Source organism: Melopsittacus undulatus, chromosome 15, assembly GCF_012275295.1.
Source record: "Melopsittacus undulatus isolate bMelUnd1 chromosome 15, bMelUnd1.mat.Z, whole genome shotgun sequence".
NCBI lineage: Eukaryota > Metazoa > Chordata > Aves > Psittaciformes > Psittaculidae > Melopsittacus > Melopsittacus undulatus.
The window spans coordinates 2,305,879-2,333,497 of NC_047541.1; the positions used below are offsets into that span (position 1 = coordinate 2,305,879).

General features: G+C 50.9%; 1 protein-coding gene across 3 annotated transcripts in view; it reads right to left on the reverse strand.

The window, feature by feature from the left end:
• Positions 1-27,619, reverse strand: part of ETS1 (ETS proto-oncogene 1, transcription factor) — a 67,489-nt gene that overhangs the window by 15,825 nt on the left and 24,045 nt on the right. For 2 of the 3 annotated variants that reach the window (XM_034069539.1, XM_034069538.1), the window contains 3 exons: positions 3,948-4,067; positions 3,235-3,435; positions 414-491 (listed from right to left, as the gene is read on the reverse strand). In XM_034069539.1, coding sequence (XP_033925430.1) covers positions 414-491; positions 3,235-3,435; positions 3,948-4,067 — 399 coding nt within the window. Of the gene's footprint in view, positions 1-413; positions 492-3,234; positions 3,436-3,947; positions 4,068-24,772; positions 24,896-27,619 lie in introns of those variants that run through there. The other variant, XM_034069540.1, reaches the window with a different exon arrangement.

Sequence of the window (27,619 nt, forward strand, 5' to 3'; positions counted from 1 at the left end):
ATTTCAAATGGCCTTAAGGAACATCTCCAAAACAATGGCAACGGGAAGTGCAGAGTCCAAATTGATGATTCAGGCCCTTCCTTGCTAGGCTCCCACTTGACAATCCAGAATGAAGCTTTGCTCTCCCCATTCCTGCCCTTTTTTAGTAAATTTCTTAAAAATCCACATTTTTCTGGAATGTTGAGGTCACTTTTCAGTGCTTGCAAAGTCATCTCAATGCAGGCACCGAAATAATACAGACGGCTTGTAAATAAACCAAGAACACCATTAGGAAAGACAAAGTCACACACTTTGCATGCTCTGCCATGAGAGAGCAACATGGTGCAGTCCTCATGTGATGCGGTCAGATCTCTAATAGGTGACACTTCCATGGCTAGAAAAGCACCAGAATGATATCGATAATTGTGACTTACTAATTAAGTAGTCTGAAGTATAGCGGGACTCTGGGTATGTTGTGTTCACTCCGTTTGCTGGGTACGGTTTTACCTCTTCTGCAAAGAGGAAAGGAAGGAAATGTCACATGTCCGTAGGCACATCGTGCTGCGCAAGGTTTGCTGTAACAGACAGAGCTCTCAACTTCCTAAAATGCTTCTTTCTGGCTTATGCTGGAATGTCCAAAGGAACAGAAACAAGTCAGGAGCTGAAATGCCATCCAAACAAGTGCGTGATGCACTTGGGGTCCTCTGAGAAGTCTTGCTGCAGGAAGGTCTGGATTTAAACCAAACCAAACAGCAACAACTTTCTCAACCAGAGGCTCCAGGTAGTTCTGAAATACTAGTTGCATCATTTCCTTGCTTGCCTTAATTTCTGTTGTCTTTCATTCTCTTGAGGATTGCTTATTGCACATGTAGGAGCACAAGAAGTAACTCCACCATACAAGGACAGCTGTTGATGAAACCCATTTCTAGAACAGCATGCAAGTGAGTGGGTAATGCAAAATCAGCTCCTATGACCCAAAACAATGCTAATTCCCAGCCTACTCAGCACCTTTTGCCTTGCACCTGAAGCAGGCAGAAGACGCCATGCTCAGAAAAAGCCACACTGTGCATCACCCAACTCCTGATACAGACCTCACTGTGTGTGTATGGACAGCACACAGAATGTAACCTTACTATAGGCATAAATCACTGTGAAAGAGCAGGTAGCACATCAAAGCATAGATTCCCCACTTTCCATGCCTTTTTCCAAGCACTCTGGTTGTCCTGGGAAAGCAGATTCAGCCCCAAGCCCATGTAAAAGCTACACTGCTGCTCCCCTGACCAGTTTTTCCATTAGCACCTTACTCATTCCAGCACGGTATGTGGGCTGAGATACCGGCATGGGAGACTTGCTTCTCTTTGCAGAGAGTAACCAAACTAAAACACACACACACAGACCACTCCGGGTTATGTTTATTTCTGCTGAGGCTGAAGAGAAGCGAACCGAAGATAACGCACGTTCGCTTGCAAGGAGCCTAATTTTGTCCCTCTCTCCTGGGGATTGCAGGGTGGAAAATATTCCCTAACAAAAGGAGGGTTTGTGCAAACAGAGACCTAATGAGAAACGCTCTTCTCCACTCCCCACAGTGTCTGCCAAGGGGCAGGGTGGGTGACCACAGGGAAAAGAGAGTGACCTTCAGCTATGCTTACAGTCAAGTGGAGGGCACTGCTGACTGCTGGTAACTGAAGAGGTTATTTTAGGAAGAAATTTGGGAAAAATAGGCCTGAAAATACCCAAATCCATGCAGGGAAAAGTCACCCATCTGCTGCCTGTTTTAAACCCTGTGGTGTATGAGTCACTCTCAGAAAGCACTCACAAGGGAGGCAAGGTCACAGCCTGTCCCAGCACGACCTGATGCTATAGGTAAAGCCAAGCATTGTGGGGTTAACCACCAGTCCCAACATCAATGCCCCCAAGTGATGATGGTGGGTGGCTGGGGAAGATGGAATAGTTGGGGTTAACAAGTTGAGCCCTGACTCCATGGTTAAGCCTGGGGAAACCTAAATCTCTTCACACTTTGTGGACCTGCTTGAGTGAATCCACAGGAGGCCACAAAGATGCTTTGAGGTCTGGAGCACCTGTGCTATGGAGACAGGAAACAAGATGCCTACTTTAATATGAAACTACAGCTCCAAGCTCATCTCCATGCCCTGGGAATCTGCAGGAAGATCCCATCACCTTCTCCAGTGGTACAAACAAGTGAAGAAGAGTTGTGGGAAGGTAAAGCTGCACTCCAAGCAATGGCTCATAGCAAGGAGAAACTGGACCACAACATTTTGCTTTGTTTAGTTAAGCTGCCTGCTGTTGATACAAGCACTTAATAAAAAATAGGCAAAATGAGAAGAAGAGAACAGATATAGAGTCAAAAAGCAGAATAACAGCCTGTCATAGGCAGGGCCTGGGAAGAACCGTGTTTACTTTCTGCAAACCACAGGTAGCAGTAAAATTAGTACTCAGCAATTAACATCCATTTGTCAATGGTTTCCTGGAAGGCATAACTCTGCTCCCCCTCCCCTTCCTGACAAGCACACAGCGCTGGTCTGATGGTGCAAGGGATATTCCAGGAAAGCAAATAGCTCTGTGCAGAAAGGAGCCCTGATTTGCTGCTGCCCCTGCTCATGGCTCTCAGTTAAAGGTGTTTAGCTCTTCCTCCTGCTGTTCAGAAGCCATCCCAGGCTGCTCAGTATGAAAATCAACACCCAAAATCTATGTGTGATGCGTGTCCCCCCAAATCACTGAAAATTAATGCCCTTAATGCTGTCATGCAGGGACTGGCAGAGGAGGCTTTTCCTATGGGGAAAACACCATCTGGGACATGAAACAAAGCAAAGCAGCTTCCAATCACAGCTGGGAAATGAGGGTGGGATGTTGGTGGCATTGTTGTACCCAGCTCTACTGGAGGAAGTAGTAAAACTCACACCAGGAGCTGAACGAGCCAAGGAAGAATGCTTTGGAAAATCCCACCGTTGTTTCCAGGCAGGCAGAGTGCCCCTGCCCACTGCGGATCCCTGCCAAGCACCCAGCACTAACACTCTTCCTCTTTCAAGCAGTGCCAGGACTTGCATTGCCTGCTACCGGTTGGGATGCCCATTTGAGATCCTACTGGGAAGCTGGGCTTTGAAAGCTTCTTTGACTGGGATCAAAGCCCAAGGTGAACACCTCACTGCAGAGTCAGACTGGGAGCCAAGGTCTTTGGAAAGGCCCAAAATCTGTCTAGCCAGGACAGCACGAGTCATTGGGAACTCCAGGACTCACCTTTCTGCAGGATCTCCAGATGTTCCCAAAGGATATCTCCCACAAAGTCAGGCGCTAGCTCCAGGAAGCATTCCTTGCCCAGGGCACAGAGGGCAGCTCCGTTCATGCAGAACTTCTGGAAGTCCACTCCCTTCAGGCTGAACTCATTCACTGCCCACATCACCCAGTCCCGCACGTGCGTCTCTGTCCACTGCTGGGGATCTGCAACAAGGAGGGGGTAGAAGAGATGTGTTAGTGAGCAGCCACAAGCCATTTCCACAGGAGAACTGGATACAGATGGTGCTACTGCTGCATTGCACGGCCTCGTCCTACAGAGACTGGCAGTGCACTGGCATAAGGGTAAAATATGGTGGGGGAACATCATTCCCACAGCTCGGATCAGCCCTACTGCAGATATATTTCATACAAGGAATGAGTTTGGATTTGTCTGGGACTTTTAAAAATCCCACCAGTTCTCTGAACCCTTCTCCCACCTATTTCTTCATTTCACTCCATTTCTGCCTGTCAGGCTCTACTAAAAGGGCTCCTGCTGCTTCTCCATAGAGATGCCTTGCAAATGGAAGTCTTGGAGCTGCCTCCAAAGCAGCAGGTTTCTAAAGGTGCAGGAGCAGAACTTAACAGGACATGCAGGCACAATTGGTCACATAGGTGTAGTCTGCAAGTGGCAGGAGGACACAATCTCTGTGGCTGCCCAGTGGGAAACCATGTCTTACCTTTGGGGATTCCCAGCCGCTGCTGCTCTTTGGCGAAGCCACTGAAGGTGGCTTTCAAGGCCTGAGACATCATTTCTTTGCTGCTGGGAGTTAATAAAGGCACATCCGCACATTCCATATCTGAAAGAGGCAGGAGAGAAAATCAGCCATATAGACACAGGACTGGGAAAGATGACAGGAGTTGTGCTGACCACTGAACTGTCAGAATAACAAAGAAATCCTCTTTTCTTCCAGACTTTTCACACCCAAATCACTCTAATCCAACACATAAACTCTGTAAGTCCATGAGCAGGCTTCTGAAACACAAGGAGAATCTTGAGCTTATAATAAGCCCGCACTGAAGCTGGGTGACATGGTGTGTATGGTCTCCCTGTAATCTAACCATGAACGTGCTACTGGAAATTTGACAGTGATAAAGACCTTTCCAGCCATCATCCCACTGGGCTTCATCATCTAAGGTAGCATCTAGAACCTGGGAGATAGCTGAGCAGCTCCAGACACCAGGGAAGGTAGAGTCCTAGACCAGTGTGAAGGAGGAAGCAGGAAGAAAAGCATCTCTGAACTACTGCTCCACCTCTGGGCATCCCACTCCAAAGGAAAGCAAAAGGAAAACACTCATTTCAAGGCAGCCCTGGAAAAAGTAAGCTGACAGCAGGCTGGAGCAGGACAAAGAACCAGCAGAAAACCCATTCGAGAAGGGAGGGAAAACAAAGAGCTGGAAAATCCCACATTAGCACAGAGTTACATCATGCACAGCCCATGGTACAGAGCAATGCGTTTTAGGGTGAGTCACTGAACAACACTGAGCCACCCCCATGGGAGAGCATGGAGCCAAAAGCCGGGCCTTGGAGTACGTCCTGATGAGAAGCAAAGCTCTTCCTTTCTTTTCTTCTCCCTTTTTCCAATTCATGTGGAAGGAGGGAGCTGTTTGTAGCCAAAGTTTCATACAATCAACCATCTGAAGGAAAACCCTCCTCCATCTGAACCACCAGGTTGGATGCAGCTTGGAGCAACCTGCTCTAGTGGAAGGTGTCCCTCCCCATGCAGAGGGCTGGAACTGGATGAGCTTTAACATCCCTTCCAGCCCAAACCAGTCTGGGATTCTGGGATTCCCAGTCTGGGCTTTCTGCTCCACTCAGGTCCTCCCCAGCCAAACTTACAGGCATCATTTAAAGGCCAAATAATACCATCAGCTGGATGCACCAAATGCAATTCCACTGCTAAGCCAAACAGAGCAACTTCTTTGTTGTCTCTACCTTTGCACTTTCCCTCTATTGCCCCCAAGTAAAAGACATGCAAAATTCCCTCCCTCTATTTACAGCTCCCTCTAAAGTTAGTTACCAAGGCACAGAAGGAACTGCACTAGTACCAGAATTCCCAACACCAAGACTCTCAGGACCTGATTCCTCCCCCTAACCTCACCACATAAATCAAGTATTGCCTGCCCACAGTGGAAGTATCAGGACCTTCGAAAGCAAATAATGCACTGAAAGGCTATTTGGCAAATTACACTTCATTATTTACTGGATTTGGATGGAGAGGGCATGGAAAAATGAGCAGCCACCCTCGCTATCTCTGTTCTCCATCTGCCGCGCTGAGATAACACTGGGAGAAAGTGGTTCAGTGCCCCTTTCCCTTCATCCTCATGTTACATTTTAATGCTTTGCTTTTCCGTGCTCTGTGGTTACAGGGACCACCCAGGAATCTGCTCCCCTCCACTGGCTGGTTAAACAGCAGTTCACTGCTCCCGGGTGCTATGGGAAGATGAGTCAAAGTTGGGTTTAAAGAACGTTTCTAACCCCAATTTGAACGTTGAATCACTCACAAAAACCTATATGGAGGTAGTCTCCTTATACAAGCAGCAGGGCAAGGTGAGGTTTACTTATGACACAAGTAAATACCTCTCATGGGCCCCCCCCATCCTCTCCAGCAGGACTGAGGTTGGGTTTGTACATACCCAGTGAATCAATTTTTCAGTAGCGGGGGATAAGGTTTCGGTTTGGTAAGGTGAACACTGAGCTCTGCACAAACACCATGTCAAAACAGGGAAGACTTAAAAGTGATTCCAGAGAGAGGTCACCGGAGAAGCAAACAGTCTGTTTGCAAGTTGAAAACGCAAAGTGCCACAAGAGGGTTTCTATTTAGACACCAAAATAAACCAGAATGTCCATTTCAAGGCTTCTTCTCCAAATAACATTGTACTCGGCTTTTGAAACATCATCTCCTCTTTTTCCTGTTAGATCACAGCTACCATTTCTTCAGAAGACAAAACAGCCCCAAAGCCCCAAGCCTGCAAATGCTGCAGAAGCCTTATTTGAGTCAGCAGTGTCCCACGTAGACAGAAAAGCTCTTATGTGTCAAACAAAATATGTGTGTAAAGCCCTCCATGAGTGTTTGTGGACCTGGAAGAAATGGCAGGGATGGAGTTCTTAACCTGAATTTTGCCTCTGCTGGTTTTGAGACTTTACTTAATTGACTTAAGTATTTACTGGATTTACTTCAGGATCATCTTCTTTGTGAATCCCTGTGGGGCCAGGAAGCACAATGGGCTTTACCTGGCTCTGCCTGATGCAGCTTTGCTGGGTACAGGGGAGTTACTGCCTGGGGAGGAGAATTAAGCCCTGGTGATGTCCTCCAGCACCCACAGACAAGCCTTTCAGCCTTCAGCTTGGGATGCTTAAAGGTCAGAGTGAAGCAGCCTTTCTGTAACAAAAGCCACCAGGCTCAGGTCCCTGGTTTCAGCTTTCGCCACCATCTGAAACCTGTTTCCAAGATTTTAATCAAATCTTGCACAAATAAAGTCTCCTTTTGTGTCCCTCCTGCTGTCCATAACCACACACACACTCACAGGCGTGCACACATGTGGGCACAGGAGGAATACACCTGGAGAAGCAGGAGGCAGCATCAATGCATCTGTTACACCCAAGCTCAGTTGAGAAATGTCAGGGGTTTAACCCAAAAAGCAAGCACAGCAGTGGGGCTGTCCCTGCCTGTAGCAGGGGACTGGTACTGGGTGAGCTTTAAGGTCCCTTCCAACCCAAACCATTCTGTGATTTGCCTTGCACAGGGGGAAGGCAGAGAGGGACATCTACTTATCTTAGCTGCAACTCAGACCCCAGAGGCTCCTCAAAACCAGACACTCTTCTTCCACCAGCTCCCCAGTAACCCTGGGGACAAGACTCGAGGAAGACAAGAGGATAATAACAACCCTGACCTTACCAAGAGCCAGCACTGCATCCCTATGTGGGTTTCATGCCCAAATCCCACCACCCAACTCCTACTAGGTGCTGCACCAAGAGATGTGGAGCCTGAGAGAAAACCAGCTAGCGAATGGACAAGGAGGTCAAGATCACTGAGTTCATCTCCCAGCCACATTCCCGCTCTGCTCTCACCAGGCTCCACATGTATAAACTTTTTCCATGCATCTGATCTTTTTAAAGGAGCATGATTTATAAACTTCAGGGATTTTGACCTTAAAACGCAAGCAGCCCTGCTGCACGCCAAAGCATTAGCATCTGATTGCATAAGCAAAACAAATGGCAGCAAAGGGAACAAAAAACCAAGATGCTCCGAGCAGGAGATGGGAGCAAAGCTGTTTTTCACCCGAGTTTCTACTCAGGGTCAATGCCTCTTTAAAGCTCCCCTTGGCCACTCACTTTCTTTCCCAGTCACTGTGCCCTTGTCTGGTCCCTGCTCTCAGGAGCCTGCATGTAAATGGATGTACCTGAGCCAATGACCTCCTCCTGCCCTTGTTCTGATGGATGGACAGCAAGGCCAGGAACACACCGTGCTTTTGTCCCAGGTAAAACCCTGCTCCCTGCACAGCATCCTTATTCTGCCCTTCCCAGGCTTCAGACCCTATGGTTTGCAACCCTCTTCACCTGTGCCCACTGCAAGCCCATGACCACCAAGACTCTCAGGCGTCTCCATCTCCAGTCTGTGACAAGCTCAAAGCTGCCCGAGTTCATCCCCCTGCTGCTCCAGTTCCCCTCCATCCCAGCCTTCCCGAGGCGCAAACCCACGTCAAAGCCAGTGATGGGGGAAGCCGAAACACACACAAGCATTCCCAACAGCAGGGTTCAGCAGCCGAGAATCCTTTCTCAGGGTAAGAGGAGGCTGTGGAGAGGGGGGCCGGGAGCTGAGACCCTTCCCACGCTCCCCAAGACAGCAGCCTGGGTACCATGGAAGCATCATCTCCCCATCTCAGGTTTCCACCACTGCTTTTCCCAGGTGCCCCCTGCTCCGGAGCAGGGATACCCAGGCAAGGAACCCCGGGCTGAGCCCCCTGTTATTTAGGCAGGATTAGGCTAAAACTCTCAATGCACTTTTGAACTGTTTTCACAAGCGTTGCCTCTCACTCCCACGCAGGAAGCGGGAGAGGAGCCGGCCTGTTCCAATTAGGGCTCCTCAGACTGAAGGGCAGCGAAATCAAGGGGGGGAAAGGGAAAACAGGGAAGAAAGCCTGAATAAAAGGGAATAGAGGGACATCTGGGAAGCAAGGATGGATGGGTAGAAGCAGTGGGCACAGGGATGTGGGGATGAGATGGGACCAGGCAACACGAAGGCAAGATTTGGTTCCCTTTCCTGCAGCAACTCAGCAGAGACCAGCCCTGCTTCCCTCTGCAAGGAATGGCACAAAAGGCACAGGCATTTGCTGTTTTAATTTAAAATAAATATATTTCTTTTTGAAAGAAGAAGAAAAATAATTCTTTTTTCTTCCTTCAAGCAGTGAAAAATAAATACTGTGAGATGAAAGCTGGGCTTCAACAGAAAAACAAGAGAGGAAACCGAAAGCCCACACTGCTTAGCCTGCAGAAAGCACAACAAAGCTGGCTTTCTTCGGGCATTCAGCAGCTTTCTTATGGAGATGTGGTGTGTCATAGGGGTGAGCTCTTCCCCTAAATAAAAGGCCCTAAAAGCACTTCTTCCAAGTTTGAGCTCTCAACACTCACAGACAGGGAAAGGCGAGGATGAGATGTCAGGATGCTCCATGGGGCCTCATGCTTTGGGGTAAATGGCTTCACCCCTCTATAAAGGGAGAAACTCTCACTTGGGTGCACACTTGCTAGAAGAGACAGGGAGATGCACACAGAACTGGGCAAAGCAGGTGAGGGAGGGTTTGGTTTGGCTCTGGGTATCCTGCAGCTGGGGAGGAACCAGGCAGCATCTCCAGCAAGTGAATCCCAGACTGGTTTCGGTGGGAAGGGACCTTAAAGCTCATCCAGTTCCAATCCCCTGCCATGGGCAGGGACCCCTTCCACTGGAGCAGCTGCTCCAAGCCCCTGTGTCCAACCTGGCCTTGAGCACTGCCAGGGATGGGGCAGCCACAGCTTCTCTCTGGGCATCCTATCTGGATTCCAAGCCTGCTGCCTTCCTTCAGGTTCTTTCCACTCCCTTTCTGCTTCCCAAATTTATACTGTGGGTGATCCTGGGAAAGCAGCATTCCTTGTAGTCCCAGGAGCTCACAGGGTGGTCAGCTCGCTCCATCCTCCCACTTTTGTGGGGGAGAGGGGGAAAGAAGCATGAGAGAAACCCCTGGACCAAAGCTAAGCAAAACCACAGGGCCTGAGTCAACGCTCACTGCAGTTACAGAAAGTTTCCCCAGCAGCCAGGACAGGACCTATGGATCATCTTCCTGCAGCAACACAATGCAGGGCTTCCCTTGGTGGAGGGCTTCGCTCCATCCTCCCCATTTCAGCTGCACCAATGGAGAAAAGCAAGCACAGTGGAGATGCAGCCACCTCTGAGGCTGGGGACTTTGGCCACAGCTCTACAATGCTCCTCAGAACTATGCAAAGCAGGCAGCAGAAAGATTTTCCATCAAGACAAAGCAGCAGCAGAGGGGAGGTTGTGTTCTGAGGCTGGTGTGGTTTAGCTCCACACAAAACCCCTCATGCAAAGGCAAAACGCTCTCAAATCAGCTTCAAAACACCTTCTGCAGCTTTAGATTTAACAGCATCACAATCAAAACCTTGTGCAACCTGATGGCAGAGCCTGGGGTGAACGCAACCCATGCTCCAGGTCAGCACTCCAGAGATAACCAGGATCAGCAGGCGCAGCCAACGCAAAGGCAGTGAGGAACAACCTCCACGTGCCCAAAGCACTCCTGCTCCAGAGCCAAAAAGCCTCTTCTTGCAGCGGTCAGGCCCTTATTGCCTTTCCCAATCAAACACCACGTGAGCCGGGCGTCCCCTTGGAAAACAGGATTAGCATCTCGCTCCCAGGCTTGTTTGCCTCCCATCCTCCCTTAGCAGGGCTGGGAGGAACGCTCCCTGCCTCGTGCAATGCTATGAGACATGCTTCTCCTGTGATAATTCGCTCTAATCCCTGCTAACCACGCTGCTAAAGAGCTCTAATCCCCAGGCACAGGCACACAGGCACTAATGGGAGTGTGGGGTGGGCTCAGCAAAGCCTGTAATGGACACCCAGCCCTGATTGAAAGGAGGTCAAGTGTAAATAGCAAGTCCAGGTCATGCCCGTGTATCAGCGCTCCAGAGATGCTCCTTTGCAAACAAGCGGCTAAACCCCAGCTCCTCACAGCCCAGTACCAGCAGCAAGACACAAACTGCTTAACAGCAATATAAAAGCAAAGGGGAAAGCTCCCCAGATCCAGTGATCCCCATCAAACAACTACTCATTTGCCTCTTTAGAGGGTGTCTGAGGGATTCAAATGGCTCATGTCTAGGACCAGAAGCCTCTTGAAATTCCTTCCTCCCCACAGGCTGGGCTAGGAGCCCTGCAAAGCCTGGTGCTGGCTTCACCACCACGGAGGCTTCCACAACCACAGGAGCATAGCCTGAGCCCTCCCAAAGCAAAGCCACAGCTGGGCTCTAGCACTCTATGGAAGAGACAGTGGTCCAGGACATCCCCACCCAGTGCTTCTCACCATCTCTGAGCATACATTTCTTTCCAGCCAGGTTATCAGGACTTCGGCTGTTCTCACCTGATGATGCCATTTGTGGCTCCTTCAATAAAGTGATACATCAAAGGATCACAGCATCGCAGGCTGGTTTGGGTCAGAAGGGACCTTGAAGCTCACCCAGCTCCAACCCCTGTCACGGGCAGAGACACCTCCCAGTTAAACCGCTTGCTCCAAGCCCCTGTGTCCAACCTGGCCTTGGGCACTGCCAGGGATGGGGCAGCCACAGCTTCTCTGGGCACCCTGTGCCAGCGCCTCAGCACCCTCACAGGGAACAGCTTCTGTCTAAGGGCTCATCTCAATCTCCCCTCTGTCAGTTGAAAGCCATTCCCCCTTGTCCTGTCACTACCTTTGTAGGAAGGCCCTCTCCAGCTTTCTTACAGGCATCCCAGTACCCTGACACTGATTTACATATAGGATGCTACCAAGGTGCTACTATAATCACAGCTGATCAGTTCAGATGGAGCATTTCTGTATCCAAACAAGCCCCTTCTCTCTCCTCAGACATTAGTCTCCCTTTCCTCCATCACCCAGGGATACGGACAGACACGCAATGGGGATTCAGCTCCAACACCTCCAGCTGCTTGCTCTGGGAAAGGATGGGGCTGCCAAACCACACATGAGAGTCTCCCAAATGGGAAAGCAGAGATACTGCAAGGCTTGAGGTTAATTGGCAGTACATTGTGTGAGGAAGATGCTGTCAGGAAAGGGATGGCTGAGATCTCTCAGCAGGGCTGTCCCCTCGCAATAGGGATAAGGGCTGAGGAACCTTCACTCATGTTAATCTCTTTCATCACCCCACAGAGATCTCAACCCCTCTAAGCTGGCTCAAACACACCTGAAGAACATGCTGTGCCAACACATTTTGGAAGCAGCTACACATGACCTCACAGCCTGGGATGGTTTCATTGCGTATCTGCAGCCATGTGAAATGACTCCATGCCCAAAATCAAGACCACAATTACTTGTGCTACCTGACCATGATCCAACACACTTCTGACGTAGATGAACTCCACTGATGTTCCTGCTGCTGAGAACACACTGGTCCTAAAAAGAAGCCTCTATTATGCTTGCCTCAGGAAAGGGTTGGACATGCAGACACTCAGCCAAGCACCTCCAATCTGTCCATTACAAGGAATTCCCCAACCTTCACTTGATTTTCAGTCCAAGACGTGCATAAACTGATGTCTCTGTACCCTGGCCTTAGCCTTTGCCCCCAGGCTGAGTCAACACCACGTCACACCAGACACGAGGGTACCACATGGCAGGACACAGTCTGAAGTGCCCTCCAGCAAGGATGATGTTCAATCCCCAAAATATCTGCATCCACATCAAAGCCTCTGTCTACCACTCACCAGTGCTCTCATTCATAAACCAAGAATGCTTGTTAAAGCTGGAAGGGCTGGAAACACAGTGGTGGTGTCCATGCAATCCAAGTGCCTATTGCAGGGTGCCCATGGATATCTCTGCAGCATTCCTCAAGCCCAAAACACCTCAACATGATGCAGAGAGCAGGAAGCTGCTGATGCAGAAGGGGTGAAGCCGATGACGAAGAAGCACCAAAGGCAGCTCCAGGTCACCTCCAGAGCACACGCTGCCCTGGGGCAGCAAGGGACGGGGGCGAAGCTTGCCACATCCCAATGCAGCTGCAGATTCCTGCCGCCCATCCCATCCAACCCCACCTCCGCAGCCTTCCTGACCAACCCTTCCCTTAGGGCAAGGCCAGCCAGACGTAGAGCCAAGCTGGCAAAAACTCCGCGGACGATTGCTCAACAGAGGGGGCAAGTTGAAGCGTATCACGTCCCCCATGGATTGCAAAGGCCTTACCAGAGAAAGCCCTTCTTGGGCTTTTGATAGCATCTCCATACAGCAGGGAGTGTTGTGGCTCTGCACCCAATGAGCAAAGTGAGTATGTCCAGAGGAGGAGAACCAGCCCAAGAGCTTCACCCCATCCTCGCCTGGTGACCATCATGTCCCCATCTCACCATCTTTCTACCACCACATATGAAGACTCCAGGTCTGTCCTCCCGTATCAGGCCGAGCTGCCGAGTTGTCTTTGCAGTTACCAACAGGAGAGATGAGGGTGTTTATCTTTGAAACCAAACAAATAATTGCACAGGCCTTTGCAAACAGATGAGGGCTGGGAGGTCAGAGCGGGGCTGGTAAATCTCAGCACTGTTTGCTCAAACTAAATAATATCAGAGCAAGGATAATCAATCACTTTAATCAACAAAAATATTTGTAAGTCCTCAGAGCGAATAGTCAGCTCTGCCAGCAGCTGCCAAGAGATGGCAGGTAGCATAACGATCCACATGCCTCTAGTTCCCCTGTGCTAGATATGGATTTACTTCTCTGCATCACTGGATTTACTGCCACTGAAGACTTGCACTTGCAAGTACTTCGACCCCTCCTCTCTGAAGGCATTCCTCCTCCCTCGCTGTTGTGCACAAATGCACACAACAGCCCCTGCAACTGAAATCAAAGCCAAAGTAGCTCATAATATTCACTGCACACTCTGAGCATCTTTTCTATCTCTGAGCATCTTCTCAACGCCTGCTGCATCTCTCACCACAGCTTCATTTAATGTGAGGGGAGAAAAAGCCTAGTATTATTTCTTTTTAAGCAGAGAAGGAAACTAAGGCAAAGAACATGGGGATTTTCCCAAGCACACCAGGCAGTTGAAGAGCTCTAAGATTAAGCCTTCTCCATCCCAGGCTGAGCACAGAGCTGCGCTGCACCATGGAACCTCTTGGTTATCAAGCATCCCCACGCATGAGGTTATCAAGCATCCCCATCAACCCCAGCAATGCCTTCTTCTCCAGCTCCTACTTCTAGGAAACTCCTCACCACAAAGGGACCAGTGCAGAGACAGGCCCTGGGAAGATGAAGAAGGTGGGAGTGAGCTGGGGAAGGCGGCCAACGATGCATTGGGCTCCCCCATCAGCTTCAGTCATCCCTATCCCAGCGCCAAGGGTTGTCCAGGATTATGTCACCTATTGGCTTCAGCCTGGAGAGGCAGGAGAATGAAGGGATAAATCAGAGCAGTGCTCTGGAGGTGCTCAGGTCTGCCCAGAGGAAGCCTGAGCTTGGAAGCCTCAGTGAAGGCTGGGGGGTGAAAGAGGCTGAGACACATCCACCCCGCAAGCAGCATCCGGAAGCTATTAAGGAATTACAGCCTCCCTGGCCCAGAGCCTTCCCCAGCAGAAGTGCCTGGGAGCAGATGGTGAAAGGGCTGATTGAGTTCGGCTGCTCAGGCCAACAGGCTATTAGGAGGAGACACAAATGGAAGAGGGGGTGGAGGGGGCGTCATTTGGCAACTCAGGAGCCGGGAGCCCTTGCCAGGACTCCGGGAATCCTCCACCAACCATAAGAAGCTTGGAGGAGGTACAGCAGGGCCCTGGATGGGTGGCTTGGGGGCTGCCAGCTCCTGATGCTTATGGAACCATAAGGAGCCAAAGGCAGGTTCCTCTCCCCAGGCATCTTCATCTCCAAAGGCAGCACTGCCACCGCAGTGGACAGGCACCCTTCCAAGGAGGCAGGATGCCCTCAAGAGACCTATATCACTGCGGTCACAGCCTCAGGAGCTATGTGTTCCCGAGCCTTGATCCCAGTTGAGAAGGAGACATAAGAGCTATCATCTCAGCAGCCCTGCCTTCCCATGGAGCCAGCCTTACTCCCAAAAAATGTAAAGATACTTGATATTCAACTTGGTCTAATCTGATCCCATGGGAAGGCGCTGGGCATGGGACAAGCCCTCCCAAACTGCCTTCAAAAGGGGATGGGACTCAAGTGACTGGATGGAGAGGAGGGGAGAGGAAAAAAGGTGAAAGAAAGAAAGAAGAGCCAACAGGAAAAGAAGCATAAATCTGATTGTAAAGTCACCCCCAGTGCCAGGCCTGCTGAAGGTAATGCCAAGTGTCTGAGCAAAACCACTGATGGAAGAACCCAAATTGCCTAGGGATGGAGGAAGGATTTACACCCTCCTAGGGAAATGGGGGAAGAAAAAGGAATGACCCCAAAAGCAACACAACCCCAAGCTCTGGGCTCCTTGCCCTGGCAAGCCAGCTCCACACCGCACTGTGCCCTGCAGGCCACCCTTGCCTCCGCATCCATCCCTCTTTTCCAAGGGAAGGATACATCCAATGAGTTCCCCTGCGCTGCCTTGGCTGATCGCTGCGGCTCCCGAGGTTGGGAAATCGGGAGGCTCATCAGGGCTGTGCTGGAGGGGGGGGACGGAGCAGCTCCATGACCGTCAGGGGATCTTTGCGGAGCAATCTTTTCCAGGACAAGTCATGAGATGATTCCTTGCCTGGAATTCGCTCCCTTGGCTCCCATCGGGCCCGGACTGCTGAGTCAAGAGACCGCCGGGGCTCTGCCCTCCAGATGAGGGAATTAACTGCCATAGGGAGCGCTGGGGCGGCTGGGGGGGTGCGGGATGAAAGGAGGGAGGGACCCGATGACTCCTGGAGAGCCTTCAGGCCCCGGTTTGGCAGCTGCTTTGCAACCAAATTAGTCACCAGATTAGAGCACAGTTACACATGCTGGCACACGGCTGCTTAAAGGCACACTACCCCTTCCTTTTGCTTTCCTTCTTTTTCTCTGGCTTCCCCCCCCCCCCCCACACACACACACACACCTTTTTCCTTCTTTTTAGGCTTTCAGTGAGTGCTTCGGACCAGCAAATTCAATAGGAAGCTGAGGAAGAAGATGCCAAATGGCTTGGGCTGGTGGTCCAGCCCCGGAGGCAGCCCCGACTCCCTCCCCACCCCACTGATGTGATGCTGGTCCAGGCAGGTCACTCCATAGGATCCATATGGCTCCAGCCACTTGGGGCTGGGCTGTTTGAAAGCAGGAACACAAGAGAGTCATCCAGCTCGAAGGCAAAGCAGGCGCATGGCTGGGGCCTTTCAAGTCGCAAGCTTTAAAGCCAGCTTCAAATCTGGAGCCGCTTAAAGGGATGGAAACCAGCCCCAGTGACTAACCACCCTAATGGGCCACAGCTACCGGGACAGCTCCGAAACCCCACTGCTGACGTTGGAAAAGCAGAACTTTCCCAGCTCCGTGGTGGCACCGGGCTTCCCAGAACCAGGGAAAACCCTCTGACATCCAATTCCTTTGCATCCCTTCAAAAGGATGCGGCCATCAAATGCCACGGGGTCAGGATGCACCAAGATGCTGCTACCAGCTTGCTGGACCCATCCCATGGCTGATGCTGGGGACTGAGGAAATGAGTTTTTCCTCACTTCTGGCTGCAAACGAGGAGGAATTGCGTTTACTGACCTCACAAAGCGGTCTGGGGAGACAGAGTGGTTGGGTAACGCGCCTTGAGCGTTTGAAAAGAGAAAGCACTTGGCACTGAGCTTTAAAACCGCTTCTAACAATAATGTGTAAAAGAAGAAGAGAAAAAAAGACCCAAATTTCACATGTTCCACTACATCTTCTTTGAATTTTCCAGTGCAACAAGCCAGGATTACTCAGCTTTTGCAAGAAACAACACAAGTTGTTTCTTTCTTCTGATGGTTCATGTTTTGGTAAACAGTTTCTCATAACTAAAAGGTAAGGGGAAAAAACCCTCACTACTTTGCTGCTTCTCAAACACTGACCAAAATGAAGTGGTTTTGCACAAACACCTATGAAAAAGAAGCTTTCATGTGGGTCAAAAAGCCACATTTTGATTATTGCGATAGATGCTGCTGACACAGGGATGAAGAAAGCAACAGAAAACAAGCCCCAAAGTGCTTCCTAGTGTCCAGCTCCACTTTCTGGGGTCTACCAGCCACAGACATCAGTGGCAGCTTTCCCCGAGTCAGCAGTTTTATCCAGAGACCTCTAAGGACATTGTAGGAGAGGCAGCATCCCAGTGGGAATCCCAGCCTCCACAAGGACACACAGTCCTCACCCTGAAGGGATGCAGAGCTGAGCCATTTGCAACCCCCCAGTTTAGCTCCCAGCCCAAATCACAGTCAACCAGTACACTCAAACTGGAAATCCCACAGGTCAGATGGGTCCTGGCCTGTCTGGTGCTGTGGAGGAGGCAAAGAGGTGCAGTAAAGCTTAACATACACCATAAGAAAACCTATATAAGACATTGGCACATGTTGCCCAGAGAAGCTGTGGCTATCCCATCTCTGGTTCAAGGCCAGGCTGGACACAGCATCTTGGAGCAAGCTGCTCCAGTGGAAGGTATCCCTGCCTGTGGCAGGGGTTGGAACTGGATGCGTTTTAAGGTCCTTTCCAACACAAACCAGTCTGGGATTCTATGATTCTATAGATACAGCAAGGAGAGGGAGGCCTGGAGCACACACTGGAGATGCTCCCAAATCCTTGCTGCAGCAGAACGGGGGCACCGTGCCTCAGTTTCCCCTCAAACCACATCTCATCAGGCCCTTCTTCAACATCCTTTGGGGTCAGAGGCCCCAAAAGTATGCATGCTGCATTAAAGAACAAGCAAAGTCCCACTGGCTCCTTCTCCTGCGCTCCCCACCAGCCATCTGAAGAATGCCTTGGAATCATGTCAACTATTTGCAATGGGATTGGGGGGGAGAAGGGGCACAGGGAGGGGAGTGCAGGGGGAACCACTCCACTTTTGACTCAGTGTCTGGCTTCTTTCATCAAACCCACATTCCTACTCATGCCATCACCCTCCGGGAAAGTGCGACAACGTACATAATCCATGTGGAGCCAATTTAACATCCCCTCTGCATAAGAAAACGCATTTTGTTCATTAATGAGCCCTGAACGCTTCAGCCAGGGTGAGGAGCCAGCCTGCAGCTCCACAACCACCCCAGCAACGTGGTCCTCAGAAGGGAAGCTTTCGTACATACAGCCACATCCTAAAGCAGAGCAATGTCCCTGCAAACCCATCCTGGGAATGCTGTCTTGGACTAACACTGCACTAGCCACCCCAGATGGGTCTCTGCCTCTTCTGTCTTCATAGGAAAGGTTTAACAGGAGGCAAAAAAGCTGGAAAGCAGGAATTGCTGGAGCAGGGGATTGCTGTGGTGTCCAACACCCACCACAAGATGATGGGAATGGGAATTACAGCTTAGAACCAGACAGAGCCCTGTTATCCCAATCCACACTGAGGGCTGCCGCCAGCACACAGCAAATAGGATGCTCACGGTAGATAGGATGCTCACTGTGACCTCTGATCTGCAACTCTCATTCCCAAACCACAGAAAGGAGGGGATTTTCCTCTCTGGAAAGGAAAGCTGCTAGCTCTTCCTCACATTTGTAATAGGTTATATTTACAGCTACAGGAACCAGCTGCGGGATGCAAGGGCTGTGCTACACCAGCACAGCATCCTGGCTTCTTGCATTACAAACAACGGGTCCACCTGCATGGCGCAGAGCTCTGACAGCAATTTGAGGCACAACAGTATAAAAACAAGCCAGAAATTACTGGGAGCCACCCAGCACATTGGAGCAGGGAACAGTACAACTCAGAGCACTGGTGGATGCAAGCCCAAGAGCCTTCAGCTGTACAGAAGCTGCCACTCAGCTCAGGCTTTGCATGCAAACATTAGCAGGCTGTTAATGCTCCTCACTTTCAGGTCTATTGTCTACAACCGATGAGGCTGAGGCTTTTAACCAAATTACAACCTGAAACCACCCTGATTTTATGCCTTTTCTTGGCCACATCTCAGGAGCTGACATCAAATTATACATCCCAGCCGGATGTGAGACCCTCCAGTGTTCCTTCAAGTTGATATTCAGGTAAAGCCACTTGCAGATTTGCATGTTTTCAGGTAATTACCACCAAAGACTCCTGCACTCAAATCCTCAAACCTGGATAGACCAGGATAGTGCAGATCCATAGGCTGCATGTGCACGCAGCAGGGCTGAACCCAGTTGTGCAAGAGCATCTCAGCCGTTATCTTTGGAGCCATCTCATAGAGCTTTGCCATCAGTAGGACTCAAGTGCTTCCCTCCCCTCGAATTCCACTGCACCTGGGAAAAATGTAGGAGCTTGTAGGAGAATCAATAAATATTTATTGTTTAACCAGCAGTATTTTGACTGGAGATGTAAGCATGGCCCCGTGCCAGTGAAACCGGAGCCTTCTTGGCCAGCACTGCAAACAAGTCTTTTTCTGTATCTAGCTGGAAGATTATAAACTACACAATGAGGGGAAAAAAAGAAGGAAAAAGAAACCCAGGCAGTGAGCAGCTTAGTCACGGAAGAGGAACAGAACTGCTGAGATGTAAAACGATGTTGTGGGTTCATAAAACATAAGGGGGATGCAGGCTGGATTTCTGGCTGAGGCAGCTGTACCGTTTGTATCAGGTATACATTTGTCCCCCTGGCTTCTGCAGTGATGAGGATTTGTGCTGGATCAGAGCATGTACCACTGCCTTCAGTGGAGCTACACTGATGTGGATGAGCTACAGAGTGTCCGTAACCAAAGAGAAAACTTGGGGAGTCAGGTTTTGACCTATAGAGGCACAGTCTTGCACCCATCAAAGATCACAGCTTCCATGGGCATCCCCCAAGTTCACAGCACAATGAAGAGTCACTGGCTGGCTCCGGAGGCATTTTAATGATCCAGTAAGGCAGATAATCCCCTTCACTTCAGTCAAGCCTCTGGCACCATCCCACCAAGCACTGATGAAAATCTGAAAGCCTGGAAGATGCCACCAGCTTCAGCCTCTGGATCCATTCCAGGAACAGCAATGACACTTGCTCCCCTAAGTCATGTACTCTGCTCACCTTATGAGCAAAAAGGAAAGACCCTCTTTCCTTGTCTGGGAGAAATCCACTTGGATTTGCTCCTTCTTCTTCAAAGTCCCACCTGATACCAGCACTACATCTGAAAACAGCCATTTGGGATGACAGATCTACAAGTTTACATCCCTAAATTGTGTTCAGACATGGTTTTACCCATACCTACCTCTGAGATGTATCTGCTATCACCAAAACAGCAACTAGTGAAGAACCCACCATCCATACAGCAAACTGTAATCCAGCATCTAATCACAGGCCAACCTTGGCACCCTAAACCCACCCACACAGGAGAGATCCATTCAGGATGGATCCATTCAGGATGATGCAGCCATACCCAAAAGCTGGCTCCCCTGGTCGAACTCAGCATGCCCCAATCCCATGGGAAAGAGCACACATGCTCCTGGCTCCTTGCTGCCTTCCAGCAATCTGCTATGGATTTGGGACAGCAGGGATGGCACAGGACGTGCTTGTCAGCTTGCTTTGGAGAGCTCCAGTGCGGCATTCCAGCATGAGGCTGTGTTATCCCTTCATTTTATAAGGCCTATCAAAGCATGGCACACTGTAATTACATGGCAAATTAGCAGCCACTTCGTGTAACAACACTGTAATTACACACTTGTTACATGCTTTGGGGAGTTTATCACGGAAACCTGGAAGGAATGGGGTTCTGCTCCTCACTCCTGGAAACCTCACCCCCTGTACCCATGTTAAAAACGGTTTAGTCAAGGATATGCTTTAGACCTGTATCCCTGACAGAAAAGCCCACGTAGTTGTCCTCTTCTCACCTTCCATCCCTTAAGTACACAGAAGGTGACACTAAAAAGGCTGGAGCTGGTGGCAGACAGTCCCCTCCCTCCGGGGAAACCCTCACTCCCCATCCTAGCTGGATACCACAGTAATTGGCATTTTGCAAGCACATAAGACAGATAATTGCTCTTTTTCAGTTCAAATTCTCACCTCCTCCACAGGCAATCAGCACCGAATATGCCGGAGGAGCCCAAAGCCCGCAATGTATTAAGAGTCTTGCCCTTGTTGACTGATGATTCATGCCCACACAGAGCAATCCACAGCCAAAGCCGAGCTCTCACCTTTGCTGTTAATGCAAAAGCTGTCAGAAAGATGCCAGATGCAATTCTCTGCATCCCTGAGGTCACTTCACCTTTCAGAGCTTGTTTCCCTTCCCCTTTTGCTGGGCTTCCACACAAACCCTCTGGTGTAACCACTGCAAGCCACCACCAAGACAGCTCTCGTAACAGCAGTAGGGAAACTGAGTCACACAGCAGCTGATACAGCCATAGGGACCAGCCAGGATAACACAGGATCAAACTTTCCCTTTTGGGGAATTCAGGGGTTCAGGCAGGTCCTACATCCGCATCCACACTGCCTACAGACTGACTGCTCCCTGCGGCAACCACAGCAGGAGGAATGTTCCTTCAGCCCTGACCTGATGTTGTCCCAGACCCCGAAGAGAGGGAAAAGCTCTTGCCAGATGCAAATACACCCCTGGGATGCCACCCCCATGCAGGCCAATGGGAATAACGCCTCCAGCTCCCAGCTGTCCTTAAGCCCATGAGGTTGTCCCATCTCCCCTCAGTCAGGATTCCACACTGCCTCTGCCCAGACTGATTCCTCTTTTCATGCCAGGCCACAACAAATCCACCACCATGCACGTAACACACCTCCAGAGAAGGAAGTGAGAAGGGAAGTGGATGCAGGAGCATCTCTGCCTCACCAGGGACCCCCAGCATCACCCACCTGCATTACAGCCCTTCCCTTGTACCCTGTGGGATGCCTCAGGGGCAGCAAGTTAGCAGCTTCATTAGTTATCTCTGAGTACTTGGGAGTTCCAGTTATGGGCTGCCAATTCCCAGCAAGGGGTGTGGAGCTGCTCTTAACTGGCCACAGAAAGCAAATGGAGCTTTGCAGAACTGGAGGAAACACATTAATTTGCAGAGGGCAGCATTTACTAGTTGCAAGGTGAAGTTCCCACTATGATTTGCACATAGTTTGGAGCTTTGCTGTCTGAAAAGAGCCAGTAAACTAAATCACACCATCCCACTGGTAGATCAGTCACAGAATCCCAGACTGGTTTGGGCTGGAAGGGACATTAAAGCTCACGCAGTTCCAACCCCCCCTTGCCATGAGCAGGGACACCTTCCAATAGACCAGTCCTGTATCTGCAATCAAATGTGATGTTGCCATCTCCTCTAGCAGATCTTATAATGAAAACCCTTGCACATACAACTTGCGTGTTAAAGGAGCAGCCCACCACCGTGGCTTTTTGGCTCCTGACCTACTCATCTCACTCACACATTCTTGCTGGCAACAGCAGGGAGGAATTTGGCATTGGAAGCTTTGTACAACTTCACATCCCTTTTGGGTTATTTTTAAATCCTTTGGACACACTACAAATCCCATCAACTCATACATGCAGGAATGGGCTGGAGCTGGGTTTCATTTCAGGGATGTGAGAGGGACACAGTACCAATGCACCTCTGCAGTTTTACACAGCATCAAGCACCTGGCACATTAAACAACTTGCACAATTGAAAACCTATGGCTGTAAGGACTCTCCCTGTGTAAGGTTAACCCTATAGATCCCGTGAAGCAAATCTGCTTTGTTGTTTGCTGGTATGGAAAGGAACAGGGGGCTGGACTCTGTCTCAGGAAGGCCAATGCCCATTTTGACGAGGGCAATGGTCACATTTGATGGCACATTCACACAGAGACCAAAGGCTGAACAAGCCATCAGGGAGCAGTTAAGTCCTCAGTCTTATGAGGACTTAAAGCTGATGAACCTGGGGATTTAGCCTGGAGAAGAGAAGGCTCAGAGGGGACCTTATCACTCCCTACAACTGCCTGACAGGAGGATGCTCCCAAGGAACAAGGGATGGGACAAGAAGAAACAGCCTCAAGCTGCACCAGGGGAGGTTTAGACTGGAGATGAGGAACAATTCCTTCACCAAAAAGGTGCTCAGGCATTAGAACAGGCTGCCCGGGCTGCCCTGGAGTCACCATTCCTTGATGTGGTCAAACCATACAGATGAGGACCCCAGTGCCATGGGTTAGTGGCAGCCTTGGCAGTGCTGGGGTAAGAGTTGGACTTGATCTTAAAAGGTCTTTTCCAGCCTGGCTGATTCTATGAAGCCCAAACCACACAGGAGCAGAGAAAAACTACATCTCCCACGCATCGTTGGGTGCCAGTAACATGCAGCACCATCCACACTCCTCTCAGCATCAATCCAACCAAGCAAGAAACCTTCAGCATCCCCTAAAAAGTTGAGAGGGGAAATGAGGTTAAGCCAGCTAATTGACAACACTGACCTTTTTGGCTCACAGCATTAGTGTAGCCACCAAAACAGAAGCCACTGCAGCTGAAGCCAATAGGGAATCAGCTCTTTTTTACCTTTTGGGGTTTTATTTTTTCAGCTCTCTTTCTGCTGAAGTTTAAGCTCTGGGTCACCTCTAAAATGCTGTCACAAGCTGCAAAACAGCTTTTGCATAGAGAAGAAAACGAACTTAAGACAGGGTGAAACAGCATGTCCTCACTTCAGGCACAAGGCAGTTACATTGACCCAATGCTTAAACACCTAAATACCAGAAACGCCCCTGACATGCTCTCACCCATGCCAGGAGTGCCTAAATTCAAACAGATACGTTGGTTTGAACTGAAAAACAACCCCCAGGTGTTTCTCCCTATCCCATTTTCTTCCCCTTGCAGCAAGCAGGCTGCTGTCACCACCTGAGTAAGTCTGCGGTGCATGTTCTTTTAACCAAAGCTGCAGGAAATAGGCACAAACAGCTCAACTCCACCTTGAACCTGCGTTGGAAAATCATCCTTGCTGTCCCTGTTGCACTGTGAAGCTGAGTCCTTCCAAGCCCACACCTTAAAGCCAAGGTCAGCTTTGCTGTTGGGGGCACACAGTCCCAAAAGAGCTACAACGAGGAACATGGATCATGCAAAGCCATGTCCCTGCACTGGACGCTATGTAGCAGATCGCCCAGACGTCTGGCTCATTACCGGTGCTCTGCAGACGAGCTGATGCTACACAAGCCGCAACCCCTGTGCTCTCCAGCGCTCGGCTGGAGCTGTCATTTCAGTCCGCACATGCAAGCCTGAAATCGCATTGCCTGGCAAGGATCTGAGCTGAGCCCCTTCCTGGGTTTCCTCGAAACTTGCTAACTGGCCAAGGAAGCGCAGCTCTAATTCGATTTCCTTGGCCGCGCCGGCGCTGCTCAAACCCAGCAAACCTCCACCGCAACGGGAATTACAACAGGGCTCACTTCCCCCTCCCTTGCACCCTTGAAAAAGGAGGGGTTTACCCCGCAGACCCTCCGAGCTCCATCCTCTGCCTCGACTGAGCAAGGCAGACATCAGTCGAGCGCCCGGGGTCAGCAATCAGACATCAGTATGTGAATAACAGCCCTTATTATGGTAGACTCAACTACGAGCATTAACCACAGCCAGCTAAACTCACCGCTACAACAGAAAAGAAACCCACACACTTTGAGTAACATGGTGCTACCGTCCCTGATAGCTCCTGCACTCTTCCTCCACCCATTTCTCCAACATCAGAGAGGAAAAAGCAAATCAAAGCAGCTGTTTTTCCTGGTTTAAATCTATCCGAGGTACCGCTGGAGTTTTGTTTCCTAAATACCACTCAAGATATCTCCAGAGAGGGATGGGGGGGGAATGTCCACCCCAGATAAGCAGCTTGTGCTGGGCTGCCTGCTTTCCACTCGGGAAAAGATGGGGTGTCCCGGGGTGAAAAAACAACCCATGAGAGAGCATCTCCTCTGCTCCCAGCCGGAGGTGCTCGCCTACATCCCCGCAAGGATGCCAGAAGCATGAGGAAAGGCGGCTGGAGGGGCTGCGGGTTGGTGTTGAAGCAAAGCGGTGGCTTGAGGGGGGTGGAAAGTCTTCAAACTGCTCGGGAATTAAGTTCGCCTTCGCCTTTCCCCCAGCGATGCTGCGGGACAGAGCGCGGGGGGCGCCGCTCCGCTTCGCCGTGGCATAGGGGGTGGGTTTCATTTCCCCTTCCCCAAAACACCCCCCATAAACCCAAACCCCAACCGTCCCTTGTCGACATTCCCCCAACCCCCCCCCCCCCACCGCCGCCCTGGGGCCGAAAGGGTGCAAAGGGCTCCCCGACGAGGGGGACCCAGAGCCGGGAGGGAGCTCACCGGGAGACGGGAAGAGCTCGCTGTCCACCTTCTCCGTCTTGATGATGGTCAGGTCCACCGCCGCCTTCATGGCTGCGGCGGCGGCGGCGGCGCGCCGGGATCGGGGGGGCGGCTGGTGCTGAGCCCCGCGGAGCGGGGCGCCGGGCGCCTGCCTTCCTCCTCCTCCTCCTCTTCTCCTTCCTCCTCTTCTCCTTCCTCCTCCTCTTCTCCTTCCTCCTTCTCTTCTCCTTCTTCCTCTTCCTTTTCCTCCTCCTCCTCCTCTTCCCTTCCTCGCTCCTCTCGGCCGCTCGCTCCCCCGCCGCCCCTTCCGCGCTCCCTCGTTGCCGCTCCGCTCCGCCTCGCCCCGCCGCCACCGCCCCGGCCCGGCCCGAGCCGCCGAGGGGAGGGCGTTGGGCCGGCCCCGAGCGGTGACAGCGGCGGGTGGGACCCGCTTGTGCCCGCCCCGGGGGCGGCTCCCGAACCCAGCGCCTCGGGGAGCGGAGCTGGAGCTGCCCCGAGGGGGTAGAAGTGATGGGGGGCACGGGGTGATGGGGTCAGCGCAGCCAGCGTGAATTGGGAGCTGCTGCTGCTCCGCTCGCATCCGTACCCGAAACACGAAGGGAACGGAGAGTTGGAGTTTTAGCACGGGAAAACGCAACAGGCAGCCCTGAGCCAAGGCTCTTGAAACCAGTTGCTTTCACCCTGCTTGTCTGTACATGAACACTCACCACTTATATGGCCCCTTCCATCCTCACATCACCTCTCCCTCTTGTACAACCATTGCGGCTGCCCACTCGGATGCTCTGCCACCCACTAGCACATCTGAATCTGAATGTGTGAGCGTGGCCAGGGCAAAGTGTGCTTGCATGGAAGGTGGCTGCTCATGGCTGTGCTCTGTACAGGTGGGAGGCCAAAATGGCTTGGGAAGTGGCTGGAAAAAAGCACCTTGAAGATGCAAGATGGGCGTCACACCAGTGTGACATGAAGTTAGCAGAAGAATATCGTTTTTCACATGAAATATGTTTTATTGTATTTAGGGAGCACAAACTTCAGACCACAAACGGCAGAGCAGGAGGGAGATTATGACTCACAGACGTCAATTTACCGGTACGAGTGTTAAAAAAAGTGATTAGCAACCAGCTTTTGTGGTTCTCTAACTCCGAAAGTCTCAACAGCCACCGCCACACTGGCAGAAATGGGCTTAAATGAACATCCTGGCTAGGATGGTGCAGCCATATGAGCCAGCGCTGGGGCTCAAGGCTGCCTGCTAAGCCATGGGATGAACCAGGGTCCTGCCTGCAGTGAAACCTTAAAACACACCAAGAGATGAGCTACAGATGCAAACGTTGCAGCTCAGGATTATTTCTAGCTTTCACAGTTGCCTGAGGCATGTTTATAGAAGGAAAACTTGTGTAACTAAAAGAAGCTGCGAGGTGCCAGGGCCAGGAATCAAGAGCCTGATTCTGGCTCACACAAGCAGGCAGATTTTACTCAGAGCTAGCAAAGCAGGGCAGGCACTTAGCTCCAGCCCATCAGGTACTTCACCCATTGCCAAGCACTTACATTTCCAATTGTACAAGCAATTTTGGCTTGCCAGCTTGATTATGGGAAACCTATTCCTGCAGCAGGGCAATAGGAGCAGCAGTTTGCTCTGTCACCAATGTAAATCCTCTCTCCAGTGATTCCTATGTGCATTGGAGAATCTGAGCTGTACTCAGGCAGAACACGAGGTGTGAAATCTTGGGTGGTGGGTCCTTGGTTTGAAACCTACCACAGGAATGAACCTGGAAATCTGGAAGTGAAAAGAGGATGGATGTAAAGGATGAAATTTGGTCCCTATTGCCTCTCCCCAAACAGGATCATGTGTTTGCACCTGACCTTCATTTTGGGTTTCTTTTCCCACACAGGATGGACAGCAGTGATTGAAGGAAGCAGCTATTGAGAGGAGATTATGCAGAACGCTTCCAGTCGAAAAGCAAAAGGGGATTCAGGAGAAACATCTGCCTTTCTGTATGATCCCTTCCAGAGCAGGCTTGGGAAGGGAAACCTGATGCAGTTATCACAGCCTGACAGTCTTCCCCTTCCTACACTTCTCTCCGAGTGTTGCAAACATCCCGGGCGAGTATGGGAGCGTGCGTGCAGGGCCGGTTTACACAGCTGCCATCAGCAAGCACCTGCGGTCCCAACCGTATTGAAGTGACCCCAGTGCTCCCCCCTCTCAATAATCCACCCTCTCAGAGCAAGCAGCCTCCTGCAGCAAACCACAAGCCCCAGACTGAAACAGGAGGTGCACAGTGAGGTCCCCGTGGCTTGTCTGAGTGGGTGCTGATGGGGACGTGCTGTCCATCCCCTATTCAAGGCTTCTGTAAGCAGAGATGGAGCTCGTGATGGGCACCAGAGGAGGCAGTCACTTCTCTGTGTCTGTGCTTTAGCCTTGCTCCTGTGGGCCAATGTATTTGCCTGAGCGCTTTATGGTCTTAAGGGCTGGGTGAACTCCAGTGCACCTGTGAAGGCGTTCCTTCTCTTCTGGACCAGAACAAAGGCTCTAATAAAGATCTTCCTCCCATCTTGTGTGTTTTTTATTAGGGCAGATACACACGCTCTTGGCAACCCGTCTCAGCCCTGATCTTGCAAAGCCGATGACACTAAGCCACAGCTTGGTGCAGCATGGCTGCGGCAAGGCTTTGAGCTTCTCCACTCCCCAGCCTCACCCCCCTTCCACACTCCCCCAAACTCCTGTTGCAGTTTGCTTATGGCAGCCCCTACATGTGGGGAAACTGGAACTGCTGCCAAGAGTAGCACCAGGGTAAAAACCCCAAAGTGGAGGCAAAGAACAGAGAGGCTGCGGACAGAGATTTCCTCCCAGGG